Here is a 13,784-nt window from a genome sequence, read left to right as displayed (position 1 = left end):
CAGGGAATCAGTCCCAAAGCTGCACGGCTAACGGGGAGGATCCTGGACTGGCTGATGGACTCGGGGAAATTACCGATGTACAGTCTGGCCAGGAGGCTGGAGCTGGAGTTCGCAGTCTGATACCCTTTCCATCGAAGGCCAAGAGGCCTTCCCACTTTGTATTTGCAGGATCGCACACTGATCGTTTCCTTGATTGTCGATATGGGTTTTTCACCCGGCCCACGGGCGCGGTTTTCTCGTATAGTAAGTTGTTGAAGGTCCGGCACGCCCTAGGGCACAGCGGTGTAGGAATAATAATATTTCTTCCGGCTATACGCCCCCGGAAGCCGAGGGACCACAATGACCTCAGAAGTCGCTTCCAGAGCGCACACCTATGAGGAGCAGCTCCCGGATCTATGCAGTCTTGAACCGAGAAGGGCCGCTAAACTCCTGGAAGACCATTTCGCATGGAAACATGATGGACTGATGAGTCCAACCTCGTATCAAAGCGACTGAAAAGGCGCTGGGCATCGGGAACTTCTACTTATTACTTTGGGCAATACCTCCCCCAGGGGCGTCTCCATGTTGGCGGACGTTGCAGTCAGACGTCGATGGAGCAGTTCATTGAAGCCGGTCTGTTCATGCTATGCTGACGCCTGAACAACGCCACAACGAGGGATTGCGTCTTCCCTGTTCTTGCTTGTCGAAGGGAAATTGGTGGCGAGGCCAAGGACACCAACAAGGAGAAAGTTTGCACAGCCATTGCAGTGGCTCAGGGCTGTTTTGGCGGCCGCTGGTTCGCCCCTCTCGCCGCAATGGTGCTGTCATTACAGCCACGGAGGCATAACGACAGGACGATCCTCGATGGATTTGGTTCGATGTGTAAATGCGGACGTATGGCCGAGGTGATGCTATCTACTAAAAATGACAGGTCTATCTTTAGACACGATTCGAGGTGCCGGGGTCGCGGAGCACCCCGCGGGTGGTAGAGCAGTGTGCGGGTCAGTTACATGGTTGTAAGGTACCTACGCTCAAACAGCTGGAAACTATCTCAGGCATAGTCGAAGGTTTCGGATCAGCCACTCCCCAGGTCTTCCTGCAGGACGTACGCACTTGACTCGGTGCTCTGCACGACGACGTGGCTTTGGCTACGCATAGTACAGGTCCCTGTCAAATCATGCCAGTGCGTTACCTGTTGGGCTTGCAAGGAAAGGGGCAGTGCAAAGTGTATCTGTCTTTCTGAAATTAGATGCCAGAGATTAATAGCGCCTGGACCTTATCAGTCATTTTCGCTGGACTGAAGAAGCTGCGATTCCACTGGAACTCTACGCGTGTGCTGCCTCAGCCTGTACACTGGGCTTCCGTCGCTTGATGAGGCAATAAACACAGGTCTTGTAGGCATTATCAGTGCACCAACCCTCTGTAGAACCTTCACCATCACTTGAGTAGAGTGACTGCAGATATGTATTACTGCAACGCTACCTCATCCCAGGGCCACCCGCGTAGTGGCGGAATGGCACACCGGGTTGCGTATCACGGCCACGATGAGCTCGAGGCTATCCATGTCCCATGTCCTCTTTGTTCCCGTCCAGGCAGGCCCTGAAACTGGAGACGCTAGTCTGAAAGCGGCACAGTTTTGGGCCTCTGCTCGCGGTCGACGTACGAAGACTTGAGTCTTAACATTCGCGGCGGCGTTTACGTGACCCGGAACTATTGTCGCTGTTCGAGTTGTCAACCAGGATAATTATCACCCAGGCGGACGCCCAGATTGGAGAAGGTGGTATGCAGCCGGTCGAACTTTGACTGCGGGCTCTGCAGCTCGTTGTTGAGCTCCGTGACTTGGTTCTTGACGTCCGAAACCGTGGTTTTGAAAGCATCTGCTTTGTCTGGAAGTTGACAGTTTCCGCGGCGTGCTTGTTCTTATGCTCCAGCCGGCATCGCAGGACCTCGACCAGGTTCACCAACCTCCGGATGTCTGGATCGAATCTTGATCCCAAATCCTCGCCGTAGTGCCTTCGAAGATCGCACCAAGAATCGCTTCCAATTCGATTGGACTTGGTGCTTGCTCCTTCGCGCTATCGGCACGTTGGCAGAACGTGGCGTACTCCTCTGGTCGACTTTCAGCCAGGTCGTTGCCGGCCTTGAGTTTGTGGAGGGCCACGCGGAACTCTGCCACCCAAGGACAATGCAGCTGGACTGGAAGCAGGTGTTAGAAAGGGTTAAATACGACAGATTCTCCTATCAAAATGCCAGACCTCTGACCTGGTCGAGAGCCAGACAAACTCATGGCTGACCCGTTCTGGCCGATACTTCTTGCGATGCAGCTCCATAAGCACTATAAAGCCCCTCTTGGTGATGACCCTGTCGGACTGTGTTTCGCTGTAGCCCGTGCCGCCCGCGGCCCTAGGCGTCATAAGCTTTTCGAGCGTCTGCTTGCGCCGCTGGAGATGTGCATCAGAGTTGATGCGGCTGTCAAATAATGAGGAAGTTGAAGGCAATTGATGCTCCATTTTGCTTCTTTCCTTCAGGTTAGCATTCAAGAGAGAGTTTAGAAGTTAGTAAAAAGCGACAAACAAGGCTGAAAATCGGTGCACTGAAGCAGCAAAAGTCTGGGCTCGTTTGGGAAAGTGGGCTGGTGACTTACAGGTGATTGAGACCGGGGTGGTCACGTGACGTGCCCACGTCACGTCGACACTCTGCACGAGAGCCGGCAGTTGATGACCGAACGTCAACGAATCGGATGTAGTTGGCGTGCCAAGGCCCTTTAGGCTTCGTGCCTCCGGGCGAAATAGATTCCATCCATCCATCAGCCGGCAGTGGCCACTTCCTGGCAAGCACACTCGCGATCTCTACGACAAGTTGAAACGAAAAGAGGCCTGTATCTTGGCACAACTCCGAACTGGAATGGCGAGGCTGACCGGCTTTCTAAGCCGAATCGGAGCGGTCGAGTCAGACCTTTGTCCTTGCGGCCGAGCGAGGGAAACCGTGGAACATTTTCTATTGCGATGCGTGAGATGGGAAGCTCTGAGGGAGGACATGTTGCAATGCACAGTGGCAAGACGAGGGAGCCTCTCATTCTACCTGGGAGGGAAAGCACCATCGGATCCAAAGATGTGGTCGCCAGTCTCATGAAAGCAGTCCGGGCAACGATCAAGTACGCAATGGCGACAGGGAGATTGGATCTTGACGAGGAACGACGAAGATTGCGACAATCACAGTAGGGGAGCTCCACTAACACCACACAGCCTCAGCCAGCAGGTCCCGCTTTAGCTGCTGAAGATAGGACGCTGAACACTTGGAGAACGCAGCCTCCAAGCCGATCTGCTAAAACCCAAGTCAAGAGGCATTAGTCAGTGGCGTGAGACAGGGGAAACGAGTAGAGGGCTTGTACAGTACGAGTTGATGATTGGACGTCAACGAATTGGTGTAGTTAGCGTGCCAAGGCCCTTTACGCTTCGCGCCTCCGGGCGAAGTAAATTCCATCCATCCATCCAGCCGGCGGCGCAGGCTAGTGTTTCGAAAATTAGGAGTTACTGGTACTACAGCGGGAAGTTGAATTACAGGAGGACAACGTGCAGGTCAAACAAACTGGTTTGGCGCAGACTTTAAAATCTGCGTACAGAGTTCAGCCGCACAGTTTGCACTTTGCAGAGGCGTCAAAAAGAGGGTATCCGGCTCGATTCTGAGTCAGGGCTGGCAGGGAAGGGCTGGCGATTCCCAGTCATGTTGTCTAAGTGTTAGCATTGGTTGGAGCGCGCTTGAGGGGCTTCTTTGACAGCTGGAGGTGACAAGCAGACTGGGGAGAAGTCGACCGTTGCCTTGTATTTTCATCTACGGTTGGCAATGAAGTCTCGGCTGTGCCTCAGTGCGCAGCCAGATTTCGCAAACACCGAATCGCTTGTTTGCAATCCAGTGAACCCAACCACATTGGCAAGAATTCGCATTTCCAAATTGCCTTCTAGATTAAGTTATCTCTGATTTGACATTTGACAAGCATTGTGCACCATCCACAATACAACGGCCTAATCAAGAAAGATAGCAATCACAAAGGCCATGCCAGCAGCTGGAACACTCGCTAACTATCCCAAACGATCATGACGATGCCTGTTGGGTTTAGCTCAGGCCAGCGCCTACAGGCAGACCCGCCGGATGCTACAAGCTCTAACGAGAAAGCTTCCCCGGAGCTTTTGGACCTTCCAGCGTTCTCAGAGGCTCCCATGGTGACAGGTCCCGTCGACCAAAATCGCACCCTCCTGCTGGTTGAGTTACGTACCCTCCCTGTCAGCACTCGAGCGGAGTATCGGATCATACTTGACGACGATGCGGATGACTACGTCGATGAGAATGCCGACGCCGGCGAAGATGCCGACGAGGTCAGCAGCAGTGAATCCTTGCCAACCCGCCGTCGGTGCTCCCAGGCCAAAAGGCCGACTCCCATTCCCGGGCCCGTGCTCTCAATTGATAATGGCAATCTCCGCGTCGAGGGCATGGCGGACCGGCCGAGCTAAGTAGAAGTGTCGGCCAGTTCGCCAAGCAGACACTGGACATCAAGGGGGGCCACGGCGAGGATGAGTACATTGAGGAAGAGCTAAGCGAGCAAGAGCAGGTAAAGGAAGTGCACATAGATTACGCAGACTGACAGACGGTTGGCCAATTCTCATTGAGGATTGGACTGGCCCTTTATGCTGCCAGAGCAGGAGCATACCTTATGTTGATATACAAATTAATTACTGGTACTTGTCACAAGATGGATTGAAGCAGTTTTAACCCTGCTAGACAGTGCTCTTAAGCACATAGATGACACTCAATCATCAGGAAGTGTTGGTGGTGGGAGCTCGAGGATGGTGTCGTTAAGACCTGGGAACTTAAGACGGCCATTGATGATTGGGGCACTTCAAGTTAATAGGGGAAGAGAGTCTCTCTGCTGAAGGCCTGAGGCTCTTCGGGGAAAAATGTCGCCGTCTTACTGTCCCGTTCTGTAACCTTCCTGGCGGAATAACTCTGCCTGCAGTTTATAGGTGGGCTGTGTCTGTGAGATGCATACTGTGGAAGCACTTCAAGTTCCTTGATTGGACGCCACGTTCATCGATAAGGGGCGGAGTGTAGCGTTCGCTTGTTCCTGAAATTTCGTTTCCTGTTTTGGCTGTATTCAAAATCTCAGCCGCACGAGGCTCCGAGAATGAGCTCTCCGAAAATGGGGGAAGCCCGCCGAGATGGGTGCTATAAATGTGTCTTGTTCAAGGTAAAAAATGACCTCAGGTCTCTAACCAGACTTCTCTCAAGTGCTCATCCTTCCTCCCCAACCCACGTTCGTTCATCTTACCTGTCGTTCGTTGACTTCCGAAGACTAAGTAACAACATGCGTCTCTCTCTCATCGCCGTTGTCACCGCTCTGGGTGTTGCAGATGCGGCAAACAATCTTCTGAGTTCTTCCTGGACTCTGAACAAGCGCCAGGGCGAAGCCTTCGACCCCGACGAGGACAGCCGACCGGGAGCCAACTGCGTCGACGCCTTTGGCCCAGGCTACATCGAATGCCGCCCTGAGTCGGCGACGCAGAACAGGCTCTGCATCAACCCCGACGAAGGCGAGACATGCTGCAGCAACCTCTGTACGTTGAGTCAACCTGTGTTCTTGAGCGCCAAGTGCTGACTAACTGACTCTCGATAAGGGGGCTGCCCGGCTGGGTCATTCTGCCTCATTGACGATCTTTGCTGCCCTGAGGTATGTCCCACCCACCCTTTCTCTATTGCGTTGCCAACACTAACATGATTCCATCCAGGGGCTCGACCCCCAGACGTGCGCCGCCGACAACAATGTCAGCCTGCCACCGGACTTTGGCGCCACCACCACGACCTCTACCCCCACGGAGACTTCCACTGTGGCACCGAGTTCCAGCACTGCTCCTAGCACCACGTCGACTCTTGAGACGACCTCCTCTTCGGAGACCACCTCCGCTCCAGGTAGCACGTCCACTTCTACCACAGCAACTACACAATCAACCAGAAGTGCGGGAAACAGTACGACAAGCAGTACTACTTCAACTTCTAGGCCAATTGTCACCGCTGGAGCCTACCGCGAGCAGGCTGGGATTGCGGCTGCCATGCTGGGGCTTGTTGCTGCCATCGCGATCTGAGCCTTTGGATCTGTATAGAGCGTCTTTGTATTGAACTAGTATCTTGCCTCCTCATTTGGATAATTGTTGGAAAATAATGAAGGCTAACCAGTTGGGAACAATGTATTGAGGTGTCTGTTTCCGAGAGGTTGTTCCTATTAAGATGCGATGTTTTCCGATTCTTTGAGCTCACCCTGAAGAGGGCAAGAGAGCTTCAACCAAACTTGAAACGAGGACGAACGTGAACGCGTCGAGGATTTGGACGATAACCAGAGCGACGGTCCGAACGAGTTCGAGCGCGACTTCAAGGAACAGCACATGAACTACAAATACTGAGACGGTTGGTCAAACCTCATCCCGGCCCAGAAGATCTTCTCTGGCTTGGGTGTCACTTTGACCCATGGATCCTGGTCCAGTGCCGTGATATCGAGAACCGCCCACAACGCAGAGTTTCTCGGCTTGGTCAGCTCAGCAAGCTATTGGAGGAGCTGCATGCTGCATTATATCACATATGCAGGGACTATTGATGCGTCAAGGTGACACGAAAGCATCCAGCGAATCAGCCTTTCTCAACCAACGCCATGCACCTTCTAATATAATATTCAGGCTGCCCACAAGGCTGATTTCAGTTCCGGGCCATTGTCCAACAATGTGACCCAACTCAATTCAAAATCGGAGCTGCTTCCACTAAGTCGGAGGCCAGAGGTAACAGCTTGAACCAATTCAGTATCGGCATCCACCATTTACCCCCGTCCCGCTAGTGACTCACCACGACTTGTCAAAGCATCACCATGAGGCTCCTCGAGACGTCCCAAGGCGAGATTCCGCTAATGCAGGGATTCGTTGGCTCGACAATCCCTCGCTACGCCATCCTCTCCCACACCTGGAAAGACGACGAGGTCACGCTCCAGCAATTGCTCGCCGGTTCCGCCGAACCAAGCCTACTGCGAACCAAAGCCGGGTTCCACAAGATACAGAAGACATGCGAACTGGCCCGCGAAGAGCGCAAACTTGAGTACGTCTGGGTCGACACGTGCTGTATCGACAAGACGAGCAGCGCTGAGTTGGCCGAGGCCATCAATTCCATGTTTTCGTGGTACCGGAATGCCGAGGTTTGCTACGTCTTCTTGGACAATCTGGAGCCTGGCGATGACTTGAAGACGAAGTTGCCCAATTGCCGGTGGTTTACCCGAGCCTGGACGTTGCAAGAGCTGATTGCCCCGCGGGAGGTGGTGTTCTTTCGACAAAGAATGGAAAAACCGAGGGAGCAAGAAAGAGCACGCTAAACTCATCAGCACCATCTCCGCCATCCCCGAGACGCTTCTCCTTCAAAAGGCAGGAGTGTCTGATTTTGCAGTCGCGCGGTGGATGTCGTGGGCGGCTAAGCGGAGACGACTCGCATCGAGGATATGGCGTACTGCCTGCTTGGTATCTTCGACGTCCACTTGTCCCTTATTTACGGCGAAGGCATGAAGGCCTTTGCCCGACTGCAGCTGGCTATCGTGCAAACCACGCCCGACCTAAGCATCTTTGCTTGGACCGACGACCAGGTGCCATGCCCGCCGTTTGCAGGTGTACTGGCCAAGTCGCCGCGCAACTTTGCTAGCTGCGGCAATATTGAACTCGCCCGGGGTGACTCGCCGTATGCCAGCTTCGCCGTCACTACAAGGGGTATTCAGAGCGATGCCAGCATGCTTCGGATTCTGGACCACCTCAGTGGGCAGCCGGGGGTGGTCTTGACTACGCTCTGCCACGATGAGGATGAGATGATTGGGATCTATGTACGAAAAATTGGCGGCGGCCTGTATGCAAGATACAAGCCGAATGTCCTGATCAAAATTGGGCAAGGACTATAAGAAGCCGTTGAATATTCATGCGGAGTATCGGCGATCGCTAGTCGAGAAGCTGACCCTAGCAACGACCCTTCCGGTGCGATTCCCGTTTCACGCAGGCTTCGATCCAGTGGTGGGAAATAGGTTCTCGGCGCTTCGTGTCAACTGGGGGCAGCTAGTCGTCCAAGAAGCGATGCCAAGAAGCCATTGGGACTTTGAACCAGAGGTGTTCTTTGGCTGTCACGCTATATCAAAAGGCTGGTGTGCGTACATTGCCCAGGGCTGCATGCCAGTAAGCAATGCACCGGGGGTCCGCGTCAATCTGAGGTTGTTTCTCGCTTGCTTTGAGTGGAACATGGGGCTCCCGGTGGTTGTGCTGGCGAGTTTGGACTACTTGGACTTGGTGAGGAGCATGCTTCTCCAGTCGCACCTGGACCACGTTCGATTTGAGGGCTCTCTGCGGGCGCAGACATTCATCCGGGCTGTTTTTGGGGACTCCCTGGAGGATACCGAGATTGCCACCAGCTCTGGGCGTGTGAAGTATTCCCGGAAAACTGAAGGGTGGTCACGGCTCCATCCAGATGTCGAAGTGATACTCGATATCCGAACAGAAGAACGGCCCGATATCTGCGTCAACCCCGTGCTCACCTTGGACATTTCCTGTGCAATTCCTTCATGCACCAAAGACGAGTTACCCCTGGGGCTGCTAAAGGATGACAGGCGCCCGGCAAATCTTTTGGAGCATCGGAAGCCGGCCTCGGATGTTCTACATTCCTGGCCGGCCATCCGTGCATTGAAGCATTTCTGCCCGGTGTTCAGTCCATTGCCGTCATCGAAACAAGAATTGGTCCATAGTCTCTCTCGCTTTTCCGCAATAATCTCAACGCGTGTCCGACCGCTGCAAATTCTGCCGAGTGCGGGTTCTGTCCCGTCCCGGTGCCAATGTCAAGTAAAAAGTCTCGTCTCTTAGACCACCAGGCAACAACAGTGGGATGCAGACAACCCCTTCCCCATCCCTACTTTGACAAGGACTTGACGGCGCAAGGACAAGGCGGCAATCCATATACTCCAGGTAGATTCAGTAGCTTCTAGAATATTGGTACAAGAATCCAAGCCCTAGAAACGGGCAAAGGTTCAAGTGCGTTCCCCGTCAAAGAGCTGTCCTCCGAGGAAGGAGGAATTACTTGTGGTCCTGTGTAAACAAATTCACTGTGCAAATGGGGCATTGACACGAGCTCAGGAGGAAGTTGACGGCTGATAACAGGTACGTATCCAAGTGGCAGAAAAAGATCGTATCTGAATAGCAATTCCTCAGGTAACTTAAGAGTTTGTCACGGCAGGCGGCCTGCGGGGTTCGCTGTGAGTGCGTATGGACGGTCTTGGCAGATCCCTCTGTCCCAACTCCTTAGATATTGCCAACTACCGAGTTCGAATGCCGAGTTGAGCGGAGCAAACGTTTCAGCCCTGGAATGCTTCCCCAACGGTCCAGCTCCGTTCCCAAAGGGGAAGTTTTGCTTGAGCGTCCTGTACGCGAAGATACCTTATTCCTGCTCGCGATGGTCGTGTTGGATACGACACTGTCCATTTTTCGCATTACATGTGTGCCAATAGGATCAGGATTAACTTCCAAGCTTGGATACGGCGGCAAAAGCTGAGATTATCCTGCTGAAAAGTTTCGAGTGCCACAAGAGCAAAGTGATTGCAAAGAGGATCCAGAGGGACCCGGATGCCTTATAGTTCGAGGGACAACAATAATATAGATCAGCCCGTTCCAAGCCCCTATTGGAGCGCTTCGTGAACCATAATGGCAGTCTCTCCTACAGCCATTATTATTCCCATTGGAGCGCTTCATCAACCATAATCAGCCTCTTACAGCCTCATATGGTGACATTCGGGTGCGGCAGCCCTTGCTAGCAAGACACCAGTCTTGGTTCGTTTCCTCTTTGCCCAGGAGCTATCCCAAGTGCAGCGCGGCGATGTGGCGAGCAATACTCCATTTGGAAGTGTTGCGGAAGGAGGAAACACGGCAGTTGTCGAGTTGCGCTGAGCACTGCTCGTCACTCTTCCACTGCACGTGTATATATGCACCTGTGTAAGTAAATGGTGTCGTCTATCCGTCCCATCTTCACCACTTCCTGAGAGTATCATCGGTCTTCCAACCCGACAGCATGATCTCTGTGCTCACTCTCGGCCTGGCCCTCCTAGGTGCCGTCCAGACGGCCGAGTCAGCCTCGGCCGGATGCGGCAAAGCACCCCCATCGTCGGGCACCAAGTCCATGACGGTGAACGGCAAGAACCGGCAGTACATCCTCCAGCTGCCCAACAACTACGACTCTAATAAGGCTTACCGGGTTGTCATTGGATATCACTGGCGGGACGGGTCCATGAACGACGTGGCGAGCGGCGGCTTCTACGGCTTGCGGTCTCTCGCCGGGGACAGCACCATCTTTGTTGCCCCCAACGGCCTGAACGCCGGGTGGGCCAACAACGGCGGCGAGGACCTGACCTTCACGGACCAGATTGTGGCTCTCCTGAGGAACGATCTCTGTGTGGATGAGGGCCAATTCTTTGCGACGGGCTGGAGCTACGGAGGGTCCATGAGCCATAGCGTAGCCTGTTCACGGCCAAGTAGATATACCCTACTTTCATTGTCTTACCGCCTGTTCAGTTCTTCTGACAAACACAACAGATGTCTTCAAAGCCGTGTCAGTCATCTCGGGGGCCCAGCTCTCCGGTTGCTCGGGCGGTACCACGCCGGTGGCATACCTCGGGATCCACGGCGCCGCCGACAACGTCCTGGGCATCGGCATGGGCCGCCAGCTGCGTGACAAGTGGTTGCAGACCAACGGGTGCGCGTCTAAGAACGCACCCGAACCCTCGTCCGGGCAGCAGAGCCACATCAAGACCACGTACAGCTGCTCCCGGGCGGCCGTGACGTGGATCGCGCACGGCGGGGGCCACGTCCCCGATCCGTCGGGCACCAACGGCGCCAAGTTTGCCCCCGGTGAGACGTGGTCCTTCTTCAACGCGGCTGTGTCGGGCGGAAACCCCAACACCTCCTCGGCCCCGGGCTCGACGCAGACATCGACCTCAGCCCCGACGACAAGCCCCGGAACGCAACCGACGACTCAGCCCAACTGCTCGCCTAGATACGGCCAATGCGGGGGGAACGGCTGGACGGGCGCTACTTGCTGCCAGAGCGGCAGCACTTGTCGGTATTCGAACGATTGGTACTCGCAGTGCCTCTAGTGTGCCATTGGCGGAGGCTGAGAAGGGATGGGCGGCTAGGTTGATGTGTGGAGGAGTTGTCAGAAAACGATATATGCTGTGTTTGTTGAGCTGCTTTCAAACTCGGCCTCTTTGCAGGCAAGAAAGCATACTTTATCTGCTTGTGCCAGTTGCTGCTATCCGCATTTAGTCGTTACTGATCCTCCTTGTCCCCAAGCTCGTCGTGTGTCGGTAGCGGGCTGTCGCGCGCCGCGCCAAGTGCCAAATGTATCCTGCCGGAGAGCGCTTCGCAGATTGGATCACCGAGGCAGTCAGCAGGTGCTGATTGTACGCGTCGGGGATATGATGACCAAAATCCAGATGGGCTTTGCGGTCCTGTGGCTCAGTGCCAGTCTCTTGCATAATTCCCGAATTTATATTGAGATCAGTGCGAAGCAGACTGCGATCCCTCAAAATAACCCTGACTGAGATGGTTTAACCCCAGTAATCTTATTCCACGTGCATCTGCCGCCACATCCAGCGGTTTCTTACTCGGAAACCACGGCATTTCTGTTGCCTCAGGCTGCAGCTCCACTCCCCCAAATCCAGCGTCATGTTGCCTAAGGTATGAATAGATACATATCTTTTTCTGCCCGCAGAAAAGCATCACCGTTTCGATTCCGTTTTCCAGGAAAACGTCCAGTTTCACTTGAGCTTCGAAGCTGAACACACCATTTACGCTAGCGTGCTCGCTCAGCTCAGAACAGGCATGGCAAGACTCAACGGTTACCTCCATCGGATTGGAGCAGCACCGGCAGATCAGTGCGCATGCGGGCAAGCAACAGAGACAGTAGACCACTTCCACTTCCGATGCAGAAAATGGACGGCATACCGAACGGAGATGCTCGAATGCACAGACACCCACAGAAGCAACATCTCGTTCTACCTAGGAGGGAAATCGCCATCGGATAAGAAAAACTGGATTCCCAACATGGCAGCCGTTCGGGCAACCATACGGTTCGCAATAGCCACAGGGCGCCTTGACACGAACCAACCGCAGGCCGACTAAACCACCCAACCCACCACAACACACCCAACCCACACCCCTCACCTCGTGCCACGGACAGCAGGCACCGCTTCAGCCGCCGAAGATAGGACGTTGAACACTTGGAGAATCGCCTTCAAGCCAGCCTACTAACAACCCTACTAACCCACGAGAATCCACAGAGGAATCGTATAAGAGAGGACATGAACTAGAATGAGCTTTGCATGGGCTTTGACGAGATCAGGACATATCTTGAGAAATGTATAATCAGATTGTAATAGCTGCCCTTTCGGGTTACCCGCCGGGCGTCAATAAATTGTATTGTATTGTATTTAAGCAACAGAATCGAAATCTGATGCCCTACCCATTTAGCGATTCTTTTGCGTACGCCGATTCCCTTTTGCAGTCGCAGCTTTTTCTTCGTTCTCGACTGGCTCTATCGCTCTACCTCATTCTTATCACCTTTTCCTGTCGATCTCCCTTTGCTGTTACCCGCGATTACGTTGCCCTGAATTACCGTGTAGGAGCTGTCGCAAACCCACCGGCGATGCCGTGACTAGTGCCTCCCTTCTCGGCGTCCCCGATCTTACCACTGGCACGGTGTTGAAGACGGACCTTACACTGGCTAGTATCTGGAAAGCAGCGGGGAGTTCCACCGGCATGATGTTCAGATTGTATCTAAGGCCTTTAGCTGATTGGACTCGTCGCATTTGCCAATATGTAACAGTTCTCCATGGATATTGTCGCCAGCGTTCTGCTATGCGCTAACGACGGTCATAAATCGGAGAGCCACATTCTTACTCGCTGTTTCACGTAAGAGGAATTGTACAACGGAAGCTCCGAGAGGCCTGTTCGGACTGAGCCTTTTCTGCGTTGGGGGGGGGGATGTCGGGCTCGCAGTCGTGGTCGTGGTTGCGTGCAAGCAATTCCTCATCTCCTCATTTCCTCATCCTCGTATCGCCCACTGTTACTAAAAGCGGCATAGGACTTAACCACCTCCAACCTCGCCACAGAGGCGGCAGCCAATGAGAAAATTGCCTCAGTCTCGTATGGAATGGATTCTGCCTTGCGCTTTCGTTGTTCCTGCAAGAAGGGGGCGGAGTAAGACGGACTCGTAAGAAGGCATAGATTATGACTCGGCCTTCCACAGCTTCCCCTTTCAAACCCACCTTGCCTAGGCTAGGGCCGTTGTCTCTAGGTCCCTAAACAGGTAGGTTCCTAAAGAGGCTGGAAGTGTTCAAAATTCCTATTCAGTACTGGACCAGGGCGCGTTAATCACATGTAGGGGGTCGCGGAGTTGCGCTTTTCAAAGCGACCACGGTCATCACAACCAGGGGTTGGATGAAGACATTTGGTATTCCACGAATTGCGTCGTTTTCCAGATTTCCTAGCCATGATGAGCTAGGAGCTAGCGTGTTAGGAGGCATGACAAGCGAAAAGCTGACGTGTCAGGAATCATGAGCCGCTACAAGACCAGGACTGGAATTTGTATCAATTCTGTCCGCGGGGGCAACAAGACGACGAGAAGGGTAAATCTAGAAATGAGCCACTGACAAGAACGGGTCCAAGCTGTGTAAACTCGTACCACCTCCGTCCGCAGGCCCATCA

General features: G+C 53.8%; 4 protein-coding genes across 4 annotated transcripts; 3 read left to right on the top strand and 1 right to left on the bottom strand.

Annotated features, from left to right (window-relative positions):
* Positions 1 to 1,740: 1,740 nt before the first annotated feature.
* N657DRAFT_243265 (uncharacterized protein) lies at positions 1,741 to 2,531 on the bottom strand. Its single transcript, XM_062786381.1, has 2 exons — positions 2,235 to 2,531; positions 1,741 to 2,175 (listed from the first exon to the last, which is right to left on the bottom strand). Exons 1-2 carry the CDS (start codon positions 2,487 to 2,489, stop codon positions 1,900 to 1,902), a joined length of 531 nt encoding a protein of 176 aa, XP_062643651.1. The 5' UTR covers positions 2,490 to 2,531; the 3' UTR covers positions 1,741 to 1,899.
* A 2,720-nt stretch (positions 2,532 to 5,251) lies between these two features.
* On the top strand, positions 5,252 to 6,153 carry N657DRAFT_649651 (uncharacterized protein). Its single transcript, XM_062793769.1, has 3 exons — positions 5,252 to 5,588; positions 5,649 to 5,701; positions 5,760 to 6,153. Exons 1-3 carry the CDS (start codon positions 5,339 to 5,341, stop codon positions 6,111 to 6,113), a joined length of 657 nt encoding a protein of 218 aa, XP_062643650.1. The 5' UTR covers positions 5,252 to 5,338; the 3' UTR covers positions 6,114 to 6,153.
* Positions 6,154 to 6,883: 730 nt separating this feature from the next.
* Positions 6,884 to 8,482, top strand: N657DRAFT_658752 (HET-domain-containing protein; the record flags this gene model as incomplete). The annotated part of the gene is made up of 5 exons (XM_062794922.1): positions 6,884 to 7,326; positions 7,450 to 7,465; positions 7,499 to 7,918; positions 7,974 to 8,363; positions 8,450 to 8,482. The coding sequence occupies 5 exons, from the start codon at positions 6,884 to 6,886 to the stop codon at positions 8,480 to 8,482; spliced, it is 1,302 nt and encodes a 433-aa protein (XP_062643649.1).
* A 1,170-nt stretch (positions 8,483 to 9,652) lies between these two features.
* On the top strand, positions 9,653 to 11,572 carry N657DRAFT_649648 (carbohydrate-binding module family 1 protein). The gene is made up of 3 exons (XM_062793768.1): positions 9,653 to 10,016; positions 10,130 to 10,552; positions 10,614 to 11,572. Exons 1-3 carry the CDS (start codon positions 10,007 to 10,009, stop codon positions 11,171 to 11,173), a joined length of 993 nt encoding a protein of 330 aa, XP_062643648.1. The 5' UTR covers positions 9,653 to 10,006; the 3' UTR covers positions 11,174 to 11,572.
* Positions 11,573 to 13,784: the final 2,212 nt, after the last annotated feature.

This window comes from Parathielavia appendiculata (genome assembly GCF_033297405.1).
Source record: "Parathielavia appendiculata strain CBS 731.68 unplaced genomic scaffold N657scaffold_21, whole genome shotgun sequence".
NCBI lineage: Eukaryota > Fungi > Ascomycota > Sordariomycetes > Sordariales > Chaetomiaceae > Parathielavia > Parathielavia appendiculata.
This window is presented reverse-complemented; position numbering and strand designations above follow the sequence as displayed.